The sequence below is a fragment of the Heliconius melpomene genome, chromosome 12 (genome assembly GCF_056956725.1).
Source record: "Heliconius melpomene rosina isolate 202511_hmr_F chromosome 12, ASM5695672v1, whole genome shotgun sequence".
NCBI classification, from domain to species: Eukaryota; Metazoa; Arthropoda; class Insecta; order Lepidoptera; family Nymphalidae; genus Heliconius; species Heliconius melpomene.
This window is the reverse complement of record NC_140400.1, coordinates 1706992-1731274: the sequence shown is the minus strand read 5'-3', so window position 1 is coordinate 1731274 and position 24283 is coordinate 1706992. Positions and strand designations below refer to the sequence as shown.

Below are 24283 nucleotides of genomic sequence, written 5' to 3'. Positions count from 1 at the left end.
ATTGTATCTGAAATGCTACGTAATTTTATATTAATTGTAATTTGTCGTCAAGAAATATATTCCTTTCAAGTCACTCTCGAGGAGCGTAGATGTTTAATTATAGCTAATACAAAACACTCTCTGTACCAACAGCGCTCCCTAGAAGTAGTAGGCGACATGGAGGAACTAACAGAGTGGCTGCGTGGCGCGTACTCGGCCCTACAGGGGGCGGACCGCCCCGCCGCCGCCGCGCCCGCACTGCGTGCGCAGCTCGCCGAGCACCGCCCGCTCGCTGACGACGTGGCCGCGCAGAGAGCGCGTGCTAGAGACCTACTCGCGCAGGCCAAGAAGGTGTGTGTATGTGTGCGTGCGCTGCTGGGGCCACATTATTGTGTGGAAATACCATTATTTATCGTATTGATGGATGTCTAACGTTGGTGTAGCCACGGCTACAAACGTTACAAACGTCCGTCCGTGGTCCGTCTGTCGTGATTAAGTCGTGCGTAACGCGATAATTTAACAGCGGTATTCACCATGCCGTTTGACATTAGGCGATAATTCAAATGTTTGAATTGCAAAGAAATTAACGTGAGAACTAATACGTTGAAGTTTGACTGGTTTGCACGTGTATGGTATAATAATAAAAAAAAATTAACACTCATCAAATACAGAGTATAGTACCGTGAACATCCATTTTGGTTGAAATGATTATAAATAGAATAATTATTGAACATTAACGCCAATTGTATCGCCTGAAATGAGCGATGACGTTTACTGTTGGAAGTGTAGAGAGAGAAGTGGCTGTATTAAAATTAATTTAATTTTTTGAATTTTTGTAATACAAAACTGAGTATTGAAATCTGACAGTCGGATTTTTTTATTTAAAGTTCTTATCATATTTATCAAAAAATAATTAAAAGCTAAAGGACAAATATTTGTTATATTAACATAAACTGTTGCATAACTACAAAAAATATTACTTTTTTTACATTAGGTTCTTCGCGAATGCCAGTCCACCGACGAAGCTGCTATAATAAGAGAAAGGAGTGAAGAACTAAAGGAGATGATGGAGGAAGTGGGAGCTCTCAGTGCAGCAAGATTGGCCGCGTTAGAACAAGCATTGCCACTCGCTGAACACTTTGCTGATACACATAATGGGTAAGTTTGGTTTTTAATGTCTTTTTATATCTTTTATTAGTGATATTACTAAGAAACTTATACATTTTGGGAAATCTCTGATGTCAGACTTAGTCTCTTTATTTTCTTAACTAAATATTTAGTTTTAAAACTGTTAAAATATATTTTTGTCAAACACTTAGATTATTTAGTCCTTTATAAACTGTCGAAATAGAGCGTTCTAGAACATAATATATAAAACTTTATTTCCACAGTCTATGCGCCTGGATGGATGAAATGGAGAAACAGGTAGGCGCTTTAGCGCTGCCCGCCCTCAGGCCCGACCATATCGCACAACAACAAGATAAAACTGAGGTAATTGTGTATAAAAATGCTACTTATCACTAGATAGAGAGATATATATATGTCTCTATCTAGTACTAGTGAAAAACCTTACATTGGGACATTTATCAATGTAACAAAACCCAATAAAAAATATTTTTAAAATTTTGTTTGTTTATCTGTACGTTTATACACGCTAACATTAGAATCGGCTTAAATCTGTTAACTTCTATTAATATTTGGGCTTCTTGTATTTTAAATGGTTCATAAATAAGTATATAGTTTGCTGTATAAATACACTAAATTTAACAATTAAACTATTTTCACAGATGCTACAACAATCAATAGCTGGTCACAAACCGCTAGTCGATAAACTAATCAAAACGGGTGAAGCCCTCTCAAAACTCTGCGGTGACGAAGACGCCTTGAAGTTACAAGACACAGTGGAAAATGACTGTGATAGATATAATGCTCTTAAGGCTGAGTTGAGGCAGAGACAGCAGGAATTGGAACAGGTTCGGTTTTGTAGATTTTAATGTATTAAAATATAATTATCATATGACGTGCATGGTATGTTCCAAAGTAAATATTACAGATTTTGTATTTCTATTACTTACAGTAGGTAAGTAAGAGATAAGTAACAAACTTAGAGGTATTAAAAATATATAGTTATATGGCGGTGTTCTCTTTCATATATGAAAGATCAAAATAACCAACAAACGCTTCTTAAAGAATTTTAGAGATTGTAGTTTTGAAAAATCAGCATTCAAATTTTAAGCGTCATTAAGTAAATTTTGGTAAAAGACTTATTTAAAAGTAAAACATCTTATATAAATAATGAACTTTATTACAATTATTCAAGAAAAAAATTAAAAATAATATCATAATAATATCATTTAATAATATCATACAAAAATAAATTCTATGCCCCACTGATAAGACAAAAATTCCAGGCGCTACAAGAATCGTCGGTATTTGCGGAAAGACTAGAGGGTATGGTCCGAGCGCTCTCAGGAGCAGCAGATCAGTTGCAACGGGCTGAACCTGTGTCCGCACATCCGCATAAGATACAGTGAGTTTTAGTTGTTTTTAATGTTAGACCAGCTTTTATCCACGACTTCGCTCGCGTGCTCAAATGGAAATAACTAAGAGTTGTATATGGCACATTACTCATTGTAATATTTTGATTTCAACAGACTTGGAACATTTTAAATGAAACTTGGAACCTTTGTAATAATATTAATAATCGAATATCAATAAATCAATTACTCTGTAATTCGTATCTACATTCCAACTAAGCTAAATTATTACTAAATTATTTCTATCTACCCTCCAAAATATAGATAATATATAAAGATAGAAATAAATACTAACATCCTTCCCATCCAACAGAGACCAAATAGAAGAGAACAATGCGTTAATAGAAGATCTCGACAAACGCCAAGAGGCCTACCGCGCGGTACAACGCGCCGCCAGCGATGTTATGGCCAAAGCTAACAAGAGCGATCCGGCTGTACGCGATATTAGGAATAAGTTGGATAAGCTTAATAAGTAAGTGACTGTAGGAGTGTTTTTTGTAGTTTAACGTTGTATCCAGACAGCTAACAGGATACACAGATGAGGTGCAAAACAGAGTGTAAATTTTACTAATCAATTCAAATTTACACGATATAAAATATTGTAATCAATCTTCTAAAATGTTTGTGTAATGTATTTACTGTGACACCTTTTATGTCAATTATTAGTTTTCGGTATATTTATGTATATCGATATCTGTTACAATGTTACCAAAATAAATATCGAATAAGCATAAAATCAAATTAAATTATCTAAGCAACAAACAATCGTGTAATATTTTTCAATATTATACTAACTTCCACATCAACAGACTATGGGCAGACGTACAAAAAGCGTCAACCGACCGCAGCACGTCACTAGATGCGGCGCTGAACACCGCCCGGCAGTTCTGGCAGCAGCTAGACACGGTGATGGCGGCGTTGGCGGAGTTGACCGACGCACTGGCAGCTCAACCCCCGCCAGCCGCGCAACCCGCGGCGATACAAGCGCAACAAGTCGCTCTACAGGAGATTAGACATGAAATTGATCATACTAAGCCTGAGGTTGGTGTTTTTTGTATTTTTTATACTCTAAGCCGACGTTACGTGTACATTCATTTACTCTTTGGGTATAATTTGAAACTTTTTATCAGTGTATTGGGCGATATAACTACTATAACTAGATAGTTCTATTTTTCGCTTTTTTTATTTAATGTAAAAATATCAACAAAAATATATAACAAAATAAATTGTAAGTTTGTAGAACGAAACTTGAATCCATAACGAAAATGACTACATGTTATAAATATTAATTTCAAATGTTAATTTCATTGTACAAAATAAGCAAATTTCACAAATATCAACTTATAAAATAATATAAAGATTTAAATTATATATTTTAATTAAAAGGTGGAAAAAGTACGTAAATCTGGTTCGACACTCATGTCAATATGTGGGGAACCTGACAAACCGGAGGTTAAGAAACATATGGAGGACTTAGACAGCGCCTGGGACAATATAACAGCATTGTACGCAAGGAGAGAAGAAAACTTAATAGATGCTATGGAGAAGGCTATGGAGTTTCATGATACTTTACAGGTGGGTTTATAACTATTTTTTTAATATCGAATTTTCATAGATTTTTCTTTTTAAGTGTCTTTTTTTGGTGGTAGACAAAGATTTTATTCACAGAATGTTTAATTTTGTCTTTCGAAGCTTAAAATATTAAAGTACTTTATAATCGAATTCACGACGAACGCACAAAACGGTGACGTCTTGATTGAAAATTTTTAATTATCAACTTATAAGATTATTTTGTTAATAATCAAGATTTTTATCAAATTAGTCTTATAAGTTGTTAATTCTGTTTCTTGTATGTTTCATGACTATAGATTTACAAAATTTTCTTTCATCTATAAGCTTAGAGAACTTAGTGTCATAATATTCCATTACTCCTCTACTTATTGTTAAATTTCTAAAAAAAAACTTAATTTTCACGTATAGGTGATTGTAAAAACATATCTAATATAAAATATAATTTCTTTTTTGCTCAGAATCTCCAAGAATTCCTGGAAACGGCTGAAGATAGATTCTCACGTATGGGACCTCTCGGCTCCGATATAGATGCAGTTAAACGACAGATTGCACAGCTGGCCGCCTTTAAACAAGAAGTGGATCCTCATATGGTGAAAGTTGAAGCTCTTAATAGGTAAATTAATAAAAAAAAATTAAAAATTTAAAGTTCTTGTACTATTCCCCACATAACAGGGTAGGCAGTTCTCCACTTTCCGCTCAATTTTCAAGACTATGCGATTGAAAATATTAAAAGGGAATCAAATCGAGAACCGTTTTCCTTAGTCACGACAAAATATATTATATTTTTAGTAGTAAAATTAAATATGGTAGCAATAATATTAATTTTCTATATCCCATTTTTAACCATTGGTGACGGTTTAACAATAATTTTAAATTAGCTAAATTTTTTATATTAATAGTAGTTATTTTTTATTTTTACCCACTTCTTTAATGACGTCCCCATTAAAATTGGGTAATTTTATATTATATTATGTTGTTTTCGCCCCTTATAACATTTATTTTCCATATTAATTGATATTAATCATGAACTAATATTTTTTATGTCCCGCGCCCGATGCTATCACAGGAGTTTGATGAGGCAAGGATTTGATATTCCCATTATGAGTGTGCTTTTGTTTAGTTGTCGTGGATCATTGTAGTAAACGTCATAATGTATAGTCAGAAAAAAATATTCTTTCCATATGAATAAAACTATTTTAATGTAGCAATGACAAAGACTTCAAATTTTTTTTTCACCCAAAGTTGTCAGTAGTATATTTATAAATTTATTTAACTTCTATATAATATCAAATTCAAAAAGTATTTTCTGACTGTACATAGTTTTATAATATTTCTATTGTCTCGTTTAAATTTTGTTTTCAATGTACTTATTGTCGATGTACCTAAAATTTTAACCAAGGAATGATATTGTATCTGTTTGTTTTTTTTTGTTTAATTCATGTTTTTATTATGTACTCTTCTATAATTTTAAATTTCAACTTTCTTTCCTTAACCTAATAATGTAATAAAAAAATAGTTATTTTATAATAACATCCTCTTTAATTACGGCTGTATGTATGCATGACTGCTATTAGATAGATATTCTATCCGATGATTTCAAATATTTATTTATGTGCCAAATTCAGCTTTACTGTGTCGCTGTTTTTTATCTTAAGATTAAGTATTAAATTATTATACTGAAGGTATTAAATTTTATTCTCGCTGAAAGCAAACTTTTAAAATAGATTTCAACGGTTTCTAATAATTAAATATTGTTTATAACTTAGGGAAGTATTGTTGTTAATTCTTCCCTAAGTGTGGAATGACATTATAAATATTAAAATTATACTTTGTCTTAATTTGCTTATAGTTTGTTGGAAATGATTGGATATTTTTTTATTATTTTTCGCCAAACAAAATACACCTTCAAAATCAAAAACCCTTAAAAAATATATTGTTTCAAATTAAATCCTAATTTCTAAATAAACAGGCAAGCCGCAGAACTGACAGAGCGTACATCATCCGAACAAGCATCCGCGATTAAGCAACCCTTGGGCGAAGTTAATACAAGATGGGCGGCGCTATTGCGAGGCATGGTGGAAAGGCAACAGCAGTTAGAAAGGGCTTTACTAAAACTAGGGCAGCTACAACACGCCCTACGTGACACCTTGGCTTGGATCAAGCATACGAGTGATACTTTGGATACTCTGAAACCGGTAAATATCTTTTTGTTAGATTTATTAAAAAACAGTGGACATAATATAACAAACAAACAGACAAGAGAATCATAAAACTTATAAATATATTATATAACAAAAAATAAATTTCTCCTTTTTTTAAGGTGGCCGGAGATCCACAGATACTAGAAGTGGAACTTGCTAAACTCAAAGTATTAGTTAACGATATAGCCGCACATCAACCCAGCGTGGACTCCCTTAATGAAGCCGGTGCCCAATTAGTTCAACAGGCTACAGGTATTTTTTTATATATATATTTTTTTATTAAAAGGTAATTATAGATTGAAGGTATTTAACATGGCCCTTTAAATATGAGGAATGATATTTTAAATTAATAATTTATTAGGTTCGGAGGAAGCTGGTGAAACAGCCGAGAAGTTAGCAACATTAAACAGAAAATGGCGCGAATTACAACAGAAGGCAAGAGACCGTCAAGCTGAACTCGAAGACGCTTTGCGCGAAGCTCAGAGGTGGAAAATTGTTATTTATTTATTCTTATGGTTGGCTTAGGCGAAACGTGAATTTTAGCTACGTAATATGGGGTTTTAATGATTGGACAATGAGAATTAATCTATTCTTTGAGTAGTATTTTATTCTTATACGCGCGCTTACATCTTATTTATGTAAGAAATTTTTGCAAAGATAATAGAGTAATATAAGATATAACTTAGAATTTCCAATTGGCAAGAAATAATGCAATTTATTATATGTTTAGACATTTTTAAAGTGATAAATTGTGAATTTTAAAGTGGTAAATACACAAAAATACTTGTTAAGAAAACATATAAAAATTTTAATGTACCGAGATTTGAACCATCTTGGAAACCAAGTTACCAAGGTACAATATATAAAATGTTAAAAATATGTATTTAATCTAACTAACATTCCTTCTTACGTCACACAGCTTCAACGCGGAAATCGGTGATCTTCTATCCTGGTTGTCCGAAGTGGACAGCGTCATAGCGGCCTCCAAGCCCGTGGGCGGGTTGCCTGAAACCGCTACGGAACAGTTGGAGAGATTTATGGTTTGTACACTGGTTTCTTATGGTTTTTGTATATTTCACGATACATGTTTGAATGGTCTTAATTTTATTTTGTTTTTGTATATATCTATTTTTGTATATTGAAGTATACCTATGTATAAGTCGTGATGTCTATTATTTGTAATAGTATGGAAATGCTCTTAGTTATTGAACTTAATTATTTTTTTATTTCCTAATTATAAAACGTACAAGAATTTTGTACGTTATATAAGTTATTATGGATCTAAAATCTTGAGAACCTGTTTCGAACAAAAATAAGAGTGAATATTAATCCCACATTTTGTTTTCCAAAATAGGAAGTATACAACGAAATAGAAGCAAATCGTCCCAAATTAGAAGCAGTGTTACAACAAGGGCAAGAGTACATCAAACGTCAAGACAAACCGAATCCCACATCTCAGTTGCATCTTAATTTGAACAATCTCAAGTCCAGATGGGATAATGTTACCTCTAGGTAAGTGGGGGTTTAATTTTTATATTTATCTCTACATATTTAACTATATGCGATAAAATCGTGAAGATAAAACAAAAATGTAGAAATAGTGGGTGAAACGTTGATATAATCGATTTTTATAACCTAAGTCGAAATATATTTTAACGCGACATATAAAATGCTCATCAGTAGCATTTATTTGTTATTGAAGAAAAGCCAGAACTTGGATATAATTTACTCCATTCTCCTCATTTTGCAAATATATTTAGTTCATACAACGATACGTAATGTGACCTTACCCAAATGCTATTATGTATCTCCACTGAATTTACATACTATAAATACACATATAAATAAGAACATATGAACCCTAATACATTATTTTTCATAACCATTACCATTTTTATCGAAACAGAGCGTCAGACAAGAAAATAAAACTAGAAATAGCTCTAAAAGAAGCGACAGAGTTCCACGACGCGTTACAAGCGTTCGTCGACTGGTTGACGAGCGCAGAGAAAACGCTGACATCGGCCAAACCGGTTTCCAGAGTTATGGAGACTTTGTTATGTGAGTGTTGTGTTTTTACGTATTTTTTCATTATTTTTTTGTTAGTTATATCCGCCTGTATAAGTATTTTTTAATTGATGTTTTTATGATTATATTTTATATATTTCTATTTATTATATTTATTATAGAATCTCATAAAAGCTCTTTTTAATATATATAAATAAATATCATGTATCTTAATATATGATAATAACTTCTTATAAAAATGAATTTTGACATACAGTATACATATTTAAATTAATTTATCCTTTTTACTCGTAATATTGTTGTTTTTTTACAGTTTAACCTATCATTAATTCTTATATGAATCTTAACTTTACAGCTCAAGTCGAAGAACACAAATCATTCCAAAAGGAAGTCTCAACACACAGAGAAACAATGCTACAATTGGACAAAAAGGGCACCCACCTTAAATATTTCAGTCAAAAACAAGATGTTATTCTTATCAAGAACTTGTTAGTGTCAGTACAACATCGATGGGAGAGAGTAGTGTCTAAGGCAGCTGAGAGAACGAGGGCTTTGGACCATGGCCTGAAGGAGGCTAAGGAGTTTAATGATATGTGGTAAGTCCTAGGTTTTACTTTCAGCTTAGTTTTCGAAACATTGCGTGTTGAGTGGCTTTACTTTACGACACGTTTTGTTGTTACTAGAGCGAGTAAATGAAATTTCATTTTCTCGAGTGGGAGTCGAACTCATAACCACCACGTATCGTCCGGCGGAATAGACTCAGCTAGTCTTTTGTTTTTCAAATTAAATTAATTGTTAATGTCCAATGATATTTTTCAATTTGTATTATATCTTGTAATCTTATTGTATTATAATAACCATATACAAATATATAATTAAAAAATGTTATATTCAGGACCAATCTGATGAACTGGTTAGGAGATACTGAACAACAGTTAGATCAACTCAACTCAGAGGCCACTATCAACGACCCAGAGAAAATTAAACTGAGGTAAAATTTACATAATAATATCTTATTTTTTTTGCTTTCAACACTTTAGATTAATTGCTGTTGTAATAATTACTGCAAACTATGGATTATAATCTGATCAAAAGTGAAACTTACTACTTATTGTTATATTTTTCTTTGAATCTCATGTTTAAATCCTGCTTTGCTTAAAAAACAATATTGAATATTTTAAAGCACGTTAACTAAAGGATCTATTACATTTTTAAATTGTTTCACAGATTAAATAAACACAGAGAATTCCAAAAATCCCTTGCCGCTAAACAACCAGTGTACGATCAAACTAGCAAAATTGGGAAACAATTGAAAGATAAAGCGCCAAAGACAGATGAAGTTACGTTACGTAACATGTTAACAGACCTAAAGACCAAATGGACCACAGTTTGCTCAAAGGCTGTTGACAGGTAGGTTAACGATAAATTACTATGTACTTTTGTAAACGCGGCGTTGAGTTCTACCAATCGCATGCAATGCCTCGAAAAATTCAGTCAGCGTGTGTTATGTTTTTTCCGTTTGTATTTATTGGAGAGACAAAGGTTGATAACGTTTAGTTTTATCACAAGCTGTAATTTTTAGCTATTTTTTTCTTCTCAAAATGTAATACCCAAACAAACCGTGTTGATATTACATTCTCTGTCACCTGTATTAATTTTATCTATCGATCTACCAATCACCTTGTATATTTCGCGAGCAATAAAGATCATTCCGTCTATTTATCCATTGTACAGACAACGCAAGCTCGAGGAGGCGCTGCTGTACTCGGGGCAGTTCAAGGACGCGATGAGCGCGCTGCTGGAGTGGCTGTCGCGGGTGGCGCGTGCGCTGCAGGCCGACGCGCCTCTGCACGGCGACCTCGACACCGTCATGGCGCTCATCGAGCACCACAAGGTGAGTGGAGTGGAGTACATTGTGTCTAACTTCAAACACAATAGTCGCTGGTTCGATCAGTACTCGATGCGATTCTTGGTATGAATTACATGTTATTTTCCGGCTCTGGTAAGTGAAGAACGGAAGTGCCTTTAGACTAGGTTTTCCTTCCCTTCCTATGAGTTACAAAATATGTAGAAAAAATTGAGGTAGGGAAGTTTACCCAATACTAAACGCTTTGTAAACTATCTTTATAACTCAATGAATCAGCTTTACTTTTGTTTAGTTTAACATAGCGGTTTGAATGTTTTTATTACCTCTGCGTCTTGTACCGTCACAAAGAAATACGTATGTAATACTATATTTCTTTACATAATATTACATAAATATTTCTTTGGGACAATCTCCAATGAGGAATTCCCTAAACACTTGTGTTTAGTTAATCAAACCATTTATTTATTTTTTCCCTGATATATGTATGTTAATAGTAATAAGTTAAAAAACATTACTTTATGTATTATATAGACACATAAACACTTAATTGAAGAAAATATAAAATGTATTCAAAATATAATTATATTATATATAATAATTATTATTAATAATTATTTCTTTTCTAGCAATTCGAGGAGGATCTTCACAACCGTGAACAACAAATGCAATCCGTCCTCAAGACTGGCAGAGATTTAGAAGCTACTGTAAGTATTAATACATTATAAATAAACATTTATCAAATTTCTAAAGCTTCAATGGTATTTTATAGAATTTTAATGCGTTTTAAAAGTAAAGTGTTTTTATACATTCGTATCAATAATATACTTTGAGGTTGTTGATTTATTTCTTATTCTGGGAAATGTATTATTTTATATTTTCATTTCGCCGCTCTAATAACAGGACAAAATGCGGCGTAGAGTTCCGCCACTTAACACTTAATGCCTCGAGAATTCAGCGGGAAGTTGAAAATTATATGAAGGATTGGACTTTTTTAGTCTTTTTCGCAAGAGGGATTAAATTATACACTTCGTCTATGTTAAATTAAAACCATTTTCTTACTTATTATTTATATGTGTTTAACGTAAATTGATACACCAGGTACCGCAAGAAGACGCTCTGAACATAAAGCAACAATGTGCCGAATTAAAACAAGCGTGGGACAACGTACAGAGCCTCAGCGAGAGGAAGGCTAGTCGACTTGAAGCTGCTCTCAAAGAGGTCAGTTAATTTATAAAATAAATAAATAAGCAATTATAATTTATTTACATATGTATTAAATATTAGCGTAATGTCAATACTTCTTCTTCTTCTTCGTGTCAATGCTTGGAAAATTCAGATCATATTTTGCCAGTATTTGGCCTCGTTGACTGCGGTATAAGTTGAATTAGTGAAGTCGTCAATGTCAATTGAAATTTAACGATATCCTTAAGCACCGCCACATCTTTATTTCAGCGCAAAAAGAAAACATGCTTAAGAACACAACGACAACTATAAAAACTACTAATTTATAACAAAACTAAACTAATAACATCAATTTCAGGCGGAACGTCTCCACAAATCGGTCAACATGCTCCTCGAGTGGCTCTCAGACGCGGAAACGAAACTGCGTTTCTCTGGACAGTTACCAGAAGGAGAACAGGATACGCAACAACAGCTTCTGGAACACGAACGATTCGCTCGAGAACTTGCGGAGAAAGAAAGAGATAAAGATGATACTATCGCTCTAGCACATTCGATATTGGCTAAAGCTCATCCTGATGCAGTAACCGTTATTAAACACTGGATAACTATTATACAGAGTAGATGGGATGAGGTGAGTTTTGTTAGTTTGTTGCTTTTTTTATAGTTGCAAGAAAGATTGTTATATCTTATAATAAATATATCTTATAAGATAATACGAATGATGGTAATACGATGTGGAAAAATGAACTTTTTTTTTGTATGTAAAAATTGTATGGAAGAAATCAATTTTATTTTATAAATTTAGCATAGTATAAAATTAATTACCACCATTACTTGGAATATCATTGTTCCTAAGATTATAAAAAATATACATATCTTTATAGAGAAATGGTTTTGAAAACAATAACAAAATTTTTAGCGGTTTTCTCATATAACTAAATTATCTAAATAAATATCAGAACATTTAACAATAATTCCGATTTAATCTTGTGCTATTTGAATCTCCTTGAGATTTGATACATTTAGATAATATAATTGATTAGAAAATACCCTTCGATAAGTGTCTTAAATTTGACAGAATTATCTTTAATTGTTATCTAACTAAAAGATAATACTGTTTTGGCATAATTTGCTGATTTTTCGATCATTTTAATATTTTCTAGTCTTACATAATGTGCTGAAATTATTTGCGTATTTAGATTTTTTTATAACGTATAAGTAAAATGAATCCAAATAAACCGAGAAAGTTAATAGTGTCAGTGTTGCCTGTAATTCGGATTTTCAGCAAAGTTTCAGCTGGACAGGTCAAATATGAATTTTATAAATAAAATAATCAACACATTTTATTGGTATTAAATTCATAAAATGCTATTAACAAATTGTAAAACAAAAGTTGTAACCAAGAAAGAAAAAACTCGATAATGAATTTTTGGCTTATGAAATATATTTTTATTGTTACGTTAGTCGTTAATCATTCCTAACTTTATATTAAGATGTTAAATTTTCTAATTCTTTGGATAAATATATAATTATGTATATAGTAAATTGAATAATTATTTGTTAATACATAAAAAAGACAGTACACTTCAGTACTATTTACGTATATCAATTCACATATATTTATAAATTATTCTAAAACAGGTATGGCAATGGGCAATGCAAAGAGGCAGCAAGTTGGAAGCTCACCTCCAAAGCCTCAAAGACCTAGATCTAGTGCTGGAAGAACTTCTACAATGGCTGTCTGGACTAGAAACTACTTTGATAAGTATGTATTGTTTTATTATTAGACTATATTATTTCTTTATTTTTTACTAGCTTCAAAGAGGACAAATTTTGTTTTTTTTTTATTATATTTTTTGTTTTGGACTTTATTTAACACTAATAACATTTAGTGTCTTTGCTCATTCATATTTGTCTATGTAAATTGAAATTTGTATTAGTGAATTGAAATGTATTTGTTTATTAGTATTTTATTGTTGAAGTTGTATTTTTTTTCTTTCAAGCAATCTTTCTGTTAGTAATTAGTATTTTACTAATTCTAATAATATTCTTAAAATATTCTTTTAGCCTTAGAAGCAGAGCCTCTACCAGAATCTATAGAACTTCTAGAAGGTCTCATAGAAGATCACAAAGACCTGATGGAACACACACAGAAAAGGCAGAACGAGGTTGACCGAGTTTGTAAAGCATATCAGGCAAGTGAATTCAAAAGTTCTTTTTTATTTATAATTAATGTTTATTTTTTTTATTTCCTTTTCTAAAATATATTGTCTTAACACGACGACGGCGAGAGTGTAGATGTTTTATGATTAGCTATAAAATATTTCTATTCAATTCAAAATATTCTTTATTCAAATATACTATTATATAAGTATTAATCGCCTATTTCCGTCAATTATCATTAGAAATTGCGTAACTGCTTTATTCACATAGTTCTTCTTGTTAAGTCCATTCTTAGGTTTCTTTCATAGGGTATGTTTTTTTTCATACTATTTTTATTTACCTAATTGGTACTAAATTAAGTTAGTGTTTCTCATATTCTAAGCCATATTTAATCGCAGGTCAAGAGTCAAAGTCAAGGCCGTGAAACTACGCCCCGTAAGATTTCAGCCAAAACCGCTACAAAGGGAACACCAAGGTATTTTATATGTATAAGTTTATTGTATGCATATCAGTACAAACTAAATTTTCGTTCATTTTCAAATTTCTTTAAAATCTATTTTCGTATATAATTTTTGTATCATTTTGTTTGATTTTAATTCTGTTCTCATTCACATTGTGTTGTTATCACCAACATTCAGCCATATTATTATGTGTTTGTCACAATTGTGTGTAAAATCACGCTTTTTTATTGGGATGTTGATGTTTAAATTTGGAAATCAATTTAAAAAATTATAAGTTTTATCCTTTGTAAAAAATTAAATTAGTACCTACCTTAATATAAAAATATAGATAAAAAATAAGATTACAATATATTTAATTTTGGTTATATATATATGCAAGACATTAGTTTGCAAAAATTTTTACATTTCTTAAGTGTTTTTAAATACTAAAGAACGAAAGATATTTTAGAAAACATAATAAATTTTAAAATAACGAAACTCGCGCTCTTAGATGCTGTTCACCGGTTCAACGGAAGATTTTTATATGTTTTCTATCAATGTATAGTTTTAATATTTTAATGATTATTCTTAAACATGGTCAACATCACAATAATATCATATTGTTTTGTTATATCACCGCCATTCTGCCATTGCATGTACAGTCGCGGCTCTCAGCACGACCTTCATAGAGAGAGATCGGTATCTCCTGATTATTACGGCAGTAGACGTTACAGGTTTGTTTGTTTTTAAATTTATTTTTACATTCGTTCATTTAACTTTTAATTTACCATAATTTTTGTTGTTTTTAATAAACTTTTTCTTTTTGTCTTTTTATTTTCTTTTGATCAATCTTGTAATTATTTTAAACATTTAAAGAGTTTATTCTTTTTAATATCAATCATAAGGTCATGTTTATTAAATATTCTATTAATAGTACCTACTGAATAAATTAATACCATTAAATTCAGCGCTTTTCATGTTAATATTTTGTTGTGTTCAGAGAATTAATGAAAAAAAAAAATCTTGCATGAAAGAAGTAACGTAATATGAAAAACCAATAACTAAATATATTTTTTATTATTAAATGATATTTCAATAATTCTCTAAGCGCATAGAACAAAACTAGCTTTGTCTCGCTCTAACATATGTAAATGTGGCTTTCTGTCTCTGTCTCGTCCCGCGGCAGGTCCAGGATACACGGTCGTAGGAGAGGAAGGTTTGATGGCTTTTTGTACTAGGATTGCGTTTTTTGTTTTTATTGTTTGTTTGTTTGTTATAAGTTTTTGTTTTATAGTCTGTGGAAAATATATTGACATTTTAAAATTATTTTATTTTATTGTTAAAAATGTAGCAGCTAAACCTACTAAAACTCGAATTTATATGATATTAAAATAATAAAATATCGTATAAATTTATATGAATAGAAAGTGATTAATTTGTCGATTTGATATATTTTCTACAAACAACAGAATATATAGTATTCAAATGTGTAAAAGTAGTTTTTGGGTTATATATATATATATATATTATTTATTAGTAATAATTGCATATTGATTGATTGATTTTGCATGGGAATATTCTTAATTTAGTTTAAATGTTGATAATTGATAGTTGTCCGATGAATTTTATGTCAAATATTGTTCTGGACCTATTCGTGTGTCGCATATTTTGATTTATATTTTTAATTGCTTTCTATTAGTGGGTATTAAATAATTACTTAACTTTTAAATAAAATTCTATAGCTAGAACTTTTGCTTACATAAACAACTCTTTCGACTAACACTCACTGTCATCAATTAACTATCGTTGCTAATTGAATAGGTTTGTATTGCTATTTTTATGTTTATAGTAACTAATATGGCACAAGAAGTACCTGGCGTGGACTTAATATCTTTTAACTTTTCATCTTAAAATTGCATCCTTGTCTTTTCCTAAAGTCTATCCTAAAACTGTCCCACCGCACTTAAGTGTCCTTGGTAAATAATATATTTAGAAATTTCATAAAATGTACATGTTTCATAATAATAAAGTCACTATAATTCAAAATTTTCGATAAACTAAAGCGCACCACTATACAACTAACCAGACACATATAAGGTGGGTTAATGCTATATTAGGGTTGGTTTTTTATAATTAATCACACTATATCTCTGCAAACTAAAGAACTAAATAAGCTCCACAAAACGACTAACAATGGGCACAAATAAGAACTAAAATACTCCACTAAACGACTAACAACGGGCACAAATAAGGTTTGTGGGTGTGAATCTAAAACTCTCATGTAACTGTGTGCTCTAGTCGCGTCAGTCCCGGCCGCGACTCGCCCGACCGCCTCCCGCATTACGGACCACGGTTCCCGCCCAAAGGAAGGTAAGTTGACAGTTAGGATAGATAAAATAATGTTTTTACAGACAGCATATATAGGTAAATTACAACGAAGATAGATAAATTATTGTAGTTAAGATAGATAATAGTTTTTTACAAAACAATACTTTTAAAAGAGATATAAATTGTATTTTTGTATTTATTGCACAAAATTTAATACATAAAAAACAATGTACAGTAAGCGGGCTTAACGCTAAAAAGCATTTTCTACCAACCAACCTAAGTCATGGGGGAGAATATGTGTAGCTGTGCAAAAAAAAAAATTATGACTTTTCCTTTATATATACTTAATCGTCTACCAGTGTTAAATTTTTATTAGAATAAGTATATGCTATGTTTTTTGGTTTTGCTGTATGTTAAATGTTGGTTTGAAATTTAAATATTTGTATTTAAGCTTTAATAGTGATTTGTTTTGTACATGCATGTCTTACGCTTGCTATTTTAGGTCATCTTTATTCTTTATGTTTTATATTAAACCGTTATTTACAAAATATTTTTATAATAATTTGATATTCATAATAAATCAATTTTCATTACTTAATTGTAGATTAATTTTAATCATTTCACTTGTTTAAAAACAATCTACAAATTTTAATAGGAAAAAGGTATAATTTAATTTAGTTCTGACCATATAAAGATTGTCAACCTAAGCAAAAGATAGTAAAATTATTTAGATATTATTTTAGCTTTAATAACTAAGAATACCAAAATACTAAGAATACCAAAATAATATAAAATACCAATATAATTAATATAAAATATATTAAATAATTATAAAATATAATAATATAATGTATAGATTGTATTCTATACATCTAAAATCCATCCATCCATACCATCTAAAAAAAATTAAGTATATCTATTTACGTATTTAGTTTAAATAAATAAGAAATTATAACATAATTGTGATTTCTCAAACAGCAAAGGCGCAGAACCCGAGTTCAGGTCGCCACGTGTAAAGCAGCTGTGGGACAAGTGGCGCACGGTGTGGCTGCTGGCGTGGGAGCGCCAGAGGCGGCTGCACGAGCGCCTGGCGCACCTCCGCGAGCTGCAAAGGGTGTCCAACTTCAGCTGGGACGATTGGAGAAAGAGGGTACATATTAAAAAATAATTAAAACGGCAAATCCGATTTAAATGCAATTTTTACTATTGCATTTTAGCAAACTTCTCTTAATATGTTTTATTTCAATCAGTTCATAAACAAAAAAGTTGCAACTCCTTTAAAATGAGCGGAAAGTAAAGATATTATTAAAATTTAAGTAATTGGATTTCTCCTTCATTTTGTCTTACTTTATTAGAATGGAACTATTTCTGCGTAATTTTATACCTATTATTTAATTTAATATTATACTCAAAAAGAGTAGGTATTACATTACCAACAGTGAGTAAAAATTTTATATAATATGATAATTATTTGCAACCTACATGCGGCCTATATGTTGTTATGATGTGTGAACATATATTACTGTAAAGTTCAGTGGTTTTTGCGGGAAAGTGGAACAAACAACCATCCTCAAAAATTTTCACATTTTAAAATTAATAGGATAATATGTATTGTAATATATTAATTTTACCTCCAGTTCCTCAAGTTCATGAACCACAAGAAGTCTCGTCTGACTGATCTCTTCCGCAAGATGGACAAGGACAACAACGGCCTTATACCACGGAACGAATTTATTGATGGAATTACTAATACCAGTAAGTTAAAATATCTTTACTTAATATTGTAATTAGTTTGATATTTAGCTTTTATGATATTTTAATTTAATTTTTGTCACTATTAAACCGAGATAATATACAAAATATTTGTATGTCCAAGCTCTGGTAACAAGGCAAATGGAGGGGTAGAGTTCCGCCACTAAATACGCAATGTTTCGAAAACTCGGCGGAAAGTGGGGAACAGAGTGTCTTAATAATAAATTCCCTCTGCAATAAAACTTATAAAACATTTAATAACCGTCATTAGTACGTTTAAATACAAAGTTGTTTCTTCTATATTTGTGTAAAAATAGACCTGACGTTTTGGGACAGTGTGTGACTGTAAACGTGACGATTGTGGGTTCGATTCCCACTTGAGGGAGTTAATTATTTTCATCTTTTCACTTTAGTAAGTAACATAAATAACGACGTTGAGATCCGCGTCTCAACACGACATGTCTCTAAATTTGAGAGGTAAATCTGGGACGAAGTGTCTTAACATTCGTTTTACTCTCTATCTTCAAGTAAGTACTTTAATTCAGCATTTCTCTCCAGAATTCGATACGTCTCGCCTAGAAATGGGTGCCGTAGCGGATCTTTTCGATAGAAACGGTAGCGGTCTTATAGACTGGGAGGAATTCATCGCTGCTTTAAGACCTGATTGGGTAAGTATTAAGTTTAGATTTTAAATATTTAGAGATTAGATTCCACTCGCTGTAAACTAATAAGAAACGTACGTACGTAACCCGTGCGTCTAGAAAACCATTGAAGCGCGCTGACCAATAAGCTATACGTTCCTATTTTTAACAAGTTTAAAGTGTAAATCTTAATAAAAACAACTTTTCATCCTAGGTCGAAAGACGCGGCCCGCCCACCGACGCTGACAAAATACACGACGAGGTCAAACGCCTCGTAATGCTGTGCACCTGCAGACAGAAGTTCAGGGTGTTCCAAGTGGGAGAAGGAAAATACAGAGTGAGTTGATATTTTTTTTATATTTAAATTTTTATATAATATTAAAATACACTTTCACTTAATATTATAATATATTTTTGTACCGTAGCTAAATAGAGCTTTTGAACCTATAAACTTTTTACCATTCCCTCTACATTTTCACTAATTTTCTCTTGTTTCTCCAGTTCGGTGATTCACAAAAGCTGCGTCTCGTTCGCATCCTCCGCTCCACCGTGATGGTGCGCGTGGGCGGCGGTTGGGTCGCCTTGGACGAGTTTCTGGTTAAAAACGATCCGTGTCGAGGTATGTTTGTTTTATTACTATTATCTACGAAACACATAAAATATTTCTTTTTATAAAAAAGTAATTTTGATAGATTACATATAAACATAACATGGTAATTATATTATTCAACAGATACACATGCATACATACATGCAAACAAAAAAACACTTTTATATTTAAAAAAAAATATTGTACATTTTATTTACGATAAATAACTTTTAATATGAGCTTTTCTGAAAATGAATAAATTCTATTTATATCATGCAAAAACCAATCTCAAGGTTGTGGGTCATTTCTTGCAATGAACATATATTTATTTCTTATTAGTTAAAAAAAAAAGTGAAGTTCATTAGTTTATAACCTTTTTATCGTACTGGCCTATACACTACTAGCAATTCTTTCTTTAAATTATCTCCAAATACAAAAAACACTTTCCAAATAAAATGCTATCAAGACACACCCCTTTAACCCTAAATATTAAATTTATAAATATTGTATATTCTCTATCATATTTCTACTGTCATCTATCACCCATATTTAAGTAAATATAAGGTCACATTACACTATTCACTATCATTTCAATATACTACAATGAGTCACAGCTTTACAGCTGTAAGGTTAGACAACACAAAGCACTAATTTACTCAATAATTATATATCTCATTAATGGTAATTAAACTGTCTGCAAAAAGTAAATTTTATTTTATTTTGTTTGACAACTGTTTTTTTTATGTGACACAATAATAAAAATCCTATTATTCTTGGTATTTATATCAAAATTATGTTACAATATTTATTGATCTTCTTCTACAATTAAAGATAATTGCAATTAAAATCTATAAGAAAATAATTTAGTTCGGAAATTTGAAGTCATAGTAGTTTAGTTCCAATTAATACTTTGTGTAGGCAATTCGAGTACCAACAAACTATTGTAAGAAACTTCAATAAACTGATTAGTATTAAGATTATCAAGGCAGCCTAACCATTATTTTTAATTGTCGGTGTATTTTAAATATGTAACAATATAAAAATACATAGATAAACAATATTATTTAAAAAACATATATTACATGTAAATTTTTGGTTAAGCTGTTTTCATTTCATTCTGGATTTTTGGGTAGCTTTTTATTTATTACTCATACTTTTATTGTTACCCCGAAATTCAATTTGTATCAAAGATTAATGATTATTTTGAAGAGTACATACTCCTCCTCATATATATTTTTTGAGTGTGTCCTTTTCAATCTCAATAAATATAAAATACTATTTTTAATTTGAAAAATAAAGCCTTGTTAAAACTATGGAGAAAATTAGTTTTGATTTGTTTATTCATTTTATATTCTTAAAGCTTTTAAAATATTATTCGAAATTTTACTTTTCCTTGGAAAGAACAGCTTCAAAACTCGCTATATTCAGTTTTAATAAGTTTTATTAAAAAAAAGTATTAATCATTTTATATTTTACAGAAAGGCTATATTTTTTTATCATATTTATGGACTTTGTGGTAAATAAAAAAAACATTTACAGCAAAGTTCATGACTTTCTACTGAAATATTTTAGTATGAAAGTTCTATTTGTATTTTATATTCAAAGTGTCAATCAAAAACGTTACCGTATCTAATGTGTTAACCCCATAACTCGGGCATATATAATGAACAATAACAAAAAGGTGTTGACGGGCCCCCAATTTATAATATGTTTTGTGTGTTGAGTGTTTAAATAACAAAATAACAATTTAATTTCTATAATTTATTCAAAATCACGTTATTACAATACAAAAGTTAATACGAAATGCTGGCAACATAGTAAAAAAGTACAAAATTACTAATAGAAAAATAAATAAGTTTTTAAAACGCCTATCACAGAAAAAATTAAGTAGCGGCAAGATCCAAATGCATTATTATAGCACTTAAACGTCAAGGACGATTATCTCGCCCAAGCCCAAATATACCTGAGCCGCCTTAAAGCTAACAATGACTCATACTTGGGCTTTTAATACAATTTTACCTCAATCTTTTTTAAATATAATATTTTAGCAAGGTAGACAAAGGGAATCTAGTGTTAAGACGCTCCATCACCCACTTTCCGCCCAATTTTGCATGATATTACGTGTTAAATTACGGTACTCAACGCCGCGTTTTTCTTCTACTAGAGTACTACAGTGAAAAAATCCGTCTTTCGTTTTACTTGAGTAACTTTAAAGTGAACAATGACTCATACAAATTTGGGCCTTCAATACAATACATTGAACATTTAAACTTTAAACATACAACTATTCTATTCTACAACTAACATGGACATTTGTGAAAATCCTAAACGAGGTCAAACCTACACTACAAGCATTAGATAAGGTTACCTTAAACGGAATACACTTCCTCGCTAATATTTCGAGTACAAAGTTAATACTATTAATTGAAATCTTAAAGCTAAAATGTCGAAATTTCTCATTCTATAATAAATTGTAAATTATATGACTAATATTTAAAGAGATTTTAATGTTTAGTCAACTGTTGTCTTCCTGATGAAGGAAGTCAAAGATGATATTTCACTCCTTTCATTTGGCATTCGGCTGAATTCTATTTCCTCACTCAGATTTTGGGTGTCTGAAGTGTTTTCATTGACTGGCCAGCGTTTATGGCTGGGAGCATAAAGCACGAGTAGGGAAAATATATAAATATTCCACATTCCGTAAACTCCAGTGAAAAATGCAGAAGTATATTCCAGTTCAATAGTATCATCCCATTTCCATTGGCCTTCAGCGACTTGCCCCAAGATAAATCCTATGACAGTAAGAGCAGCACACAATAGTGTAGCTAACATCAAAAATTTGAAACGGTATATAATTCCTTCATAATGCAAGCGACGCACTGAGCACATTGTGGGTAGACTCTGACGTTTTTGTGATATATTTATGAATACTTGCCACACCATGTAACATAAGAACAAAAAGTACACTCCTGTAGATATTCCAGCCAGTATTATAAATGTCAAAGCCAAATTTGTTCCTATGTCTGTAACCCAGATTGAGTAAAATGGGTTGCGTAACTGAACTCCCCTTTCGCACATATCAAATATGAAAAGCGACGTGCATCCCATTGCTACAGCACTTAAATGACGCCAGTATTGTTTCAATGAACTCTGAGCTGAAGTGTCCTGTATTAACATATGTTCTCCAGCGAATATAAGCCAAAATGAGAATAACATAGCATAGAAAACTCCCTGTCTTATGTCTCCTAAGAGTAGCATAAATGGCAAATCAAATTGCAACGTAAGATATTCAATTGGTGCATTTAAAAAGCACAAAGCAATACCCAAGCTTAATAACATCTTTTCCAGTAACACAGGTTTTCTTTCCAACATGTGAATTCTGCGCCAGAACCAAACTAGTATTGCAATAATACATGGAAAGAATACAGTTTTCAATGAGAGCCAAACTTTTGTGAAACCTCCATTTTGATTAATAACAGTCACCCACATATCTTGTATGTGACCAATATGTACATTCATATCTGGAGTATCTACCGGTAACCTTATATTCAATAGATAGTAGTCATGATACAATGAACCAAGTTCAAACAAAGGGATTAGAGAGCAATTATACAAATACTCTTCCTTTTTGTTATCTATGTCGCAGTCTAAATGCCTTTTTTCTATAGATTGTGTATACAACTTCCACCCATCGTCCGGGTCCTCTTTGTTCCGGTACGCCAAGCGTGCGTCGATTGTGACTGTACTACGAGGCTTCACTTCCATTTGAGAATGATAACGTATATCTATTTGCAAGACACCTATTAAATTTTGCTGCCATCTAGAATAGTCAAACGTTTCGCCTTCGCGAGGCATGGGCATTTGAAAAGCAAATACTATATCACGTTCGGACAGGTCGTAATGAGTCAATCCAAGGTCAACGGTCTTACATTTTCCTTCTCCACGGTTGTAATACCATTTAGTTGTATCATTTTTCATTATAGACATATCCTTACACACAGTCCCGAGAATATTTTGTGCGTTTGCGGGCATGGGCGCAACCAGCCCACCGATCAAAAAACATGTTAATTGACACAGTAAAAGGAACGTCACTAACACGGCAAGCTTCCTCCCGCTTAAGTTTTCAATTATTGTCCCGGTCATTGTTAAAACACTGTTTAAAAGTTTTCACATAAAATACCATGCTCACAGCGATCGACCGGATTCCATTGTTGTCTAACCGCGGTCCGCGACACCGAGTACCGACGCTAATTGACGCGACGAGTTTGACATGCGCAGTAATAATGTTGCCAGCAAACGCGAACCTTATTTTAATAAAATAATTTTATTATTCTGTTTCAAATATATAGCAATATTTTTTTTAAATAATTAGATTTATAATTTCATATTTTTCAATTAATTTACAAAATATTTTAATTCATGCTACCATCGGTCTACACGGTTTTTCTTATTTTTTAATAACTTTAGCTAGATTCAGCATACCTAAGGCTAAAGTAAGCGAAATTTAGGTCCACAATAATTGATGTTGCTACTAATTTACTAATTCGTATTCGCTTTACCCAATCCGATTGTCCTATCCCCCATTTTTTATATTTTTTAATTACGTTTGATCCCTATGAAACCTTTAAATAACTAGTATCGTTAGTGCTACCGCTGCCTGACCCGAGCAAACCGGAACAGCATGAGGCTTGTTGTCCGCTCGGTAAGAAAATACATGAGCTGCAATAGAGTTTAGACTTTATACAATATAATTGTAATTACATTTACAAAGTTAGAAATGACTTATCAAAACTATCTCCATTGCAGATCAGTATTATTTGGTGTGGCTATGCTATTTTAGTTAATTTTGGCGATTTTAATGTAATTGTTTTGCTATATTTTTTAAAGGGTTAAATATCGAATGCTTTTAAAAATAATTTTTAATTTATATGTAATTTATAAACTAATTAATATAAGCTGTAAATAATTATGCTATAGTCTATTGTGTTTATAGTGGAGAAAATAGAA

The 24283-nt window shown here is 31.4% G+C and overlaps 2 protein-coding genes across 17 annotated transcripts in view; one reads left to right on the top strand and one right to left on the bottom strand.

Moving 5' to 3' along the window:
- shot (dystonin-like protein short stop) overlaps positions 1–24283 on the top strand; it is a 239974-nt gene that overhangs the window by 209418 nt on the left and 6273 nt on the right. For 8 of the 16 annotated variants that reach the window (XM_085194381.1, XM_085194376.1, XM_085194385.1 and 5 more), the window contains 34 exons: positions 133–330; positions 974–1137; positions 1371–1470; positions 1767–1952; positions 2391–2509; positions 2830–2988; positions 3326–3557; positions 3903–4091; positions 4547–4701; positions 5155–5166; positions 6058–6283; positions 6409–6541; positions 6651–6774; positions 7209–7329; positions 7644–7801; positions 8196–8347; positions 8670–8910; positions 9210–9305; positions 9542–9724; positions 10049–10208; positions 10808–10885; positions 11280–11399; positions 11722–11994; positions 13005–13128; positions 13431–13558; positions 13925–14001; positions 14629–14700; positions 15153–15182; positions 16265–16336; positions 17273–17444; positions 17932–18049; positions 18605–18714; positions 18902–19024; positions 19189–19306. In XM_085194381.1, coding sequence (XP_085050507.1) covers positions 133–330; positions 974–1137; positions 1371–1470; positions 1767–1952; positions 2391–2509; positions 2830–2988; positions 3326–3557; positions 3903–4091; positions 4547–4701; positions 5155–5166; positions 6058–6283; positions 6409–6541; positions 6651–6774; positions 7209–7329; positions 7644–7801; positions 8196–8347; positions 8670–8910; positions 9210–9305; positions 9542–9724; positions 10049–10208; positions 10808–10885; positions 11280–11399; positions 11722–11994; positions 13005–13128; positions 13431–13558; positions 13925–14001; positions 14629–14700; positions 15153–15182; positions 16265–16336; positions 17273–17444; positions 17932–18049; positions 18605–18714; positions 18902–19024; positions 19189–19306 — 4723 coding nt within the window. The remainder of the gene's footprint in view (positions 1–132; positions 331–973; positions 1138–1370; positions 1471–1766; positions 1953–2390; positions 2510–2829; positions 2989–3325; positions 3558–3902; positions 4092–4546; positions 4702–5154; positions 5167–6057; positions 6284–6408; positions 6542–6650; positions 6775–7208; positions 7330–7643; positions 7802–8195; positions 8348–8669; positions 8911–9209; positions 9306–9541; positions 9725–10048; positions 10209–10807; positions 10886–11279; positions 11400–11721; positions 11995–13004; positions 13129–13430; positions 13559–13924; positions 14002–14628; positions 14701–15152; positions 15183–16264; positions 16337–17272; positions 17445–17931; positions 18050–18604; positions 18715–18901; positions 19025–19188; positions 19307–24283) is intronic. The other 8 variants (XM_085194375.1, XM_085194380.1, XM_085194387.1 and 5 more) reach the window with 6 other exon arrangements.
- wls (Wnt ligand secretion mediator) lies at positions 21023–23545 on the bottom strand. The gene has a single exon (XM_085194390.1). It carries the CDS (start codon positions 23417–23419, stop codon positions 21788–21790), a length of 1632 nt encoding a protein of 543 aa, XP_085050516.1. The 5' UTR covers positions 23420–23545; the 3' UTR covers positions 21023–21787.

Coding starts and splice junctions, on each gene's coding strand:
- wls (XM_085194390.1), bottom strand. CDS start 23,419: ATGACCGGGACAATAATTGAAAACTTAAGCGGGAGGAAGCTTGCCGTG.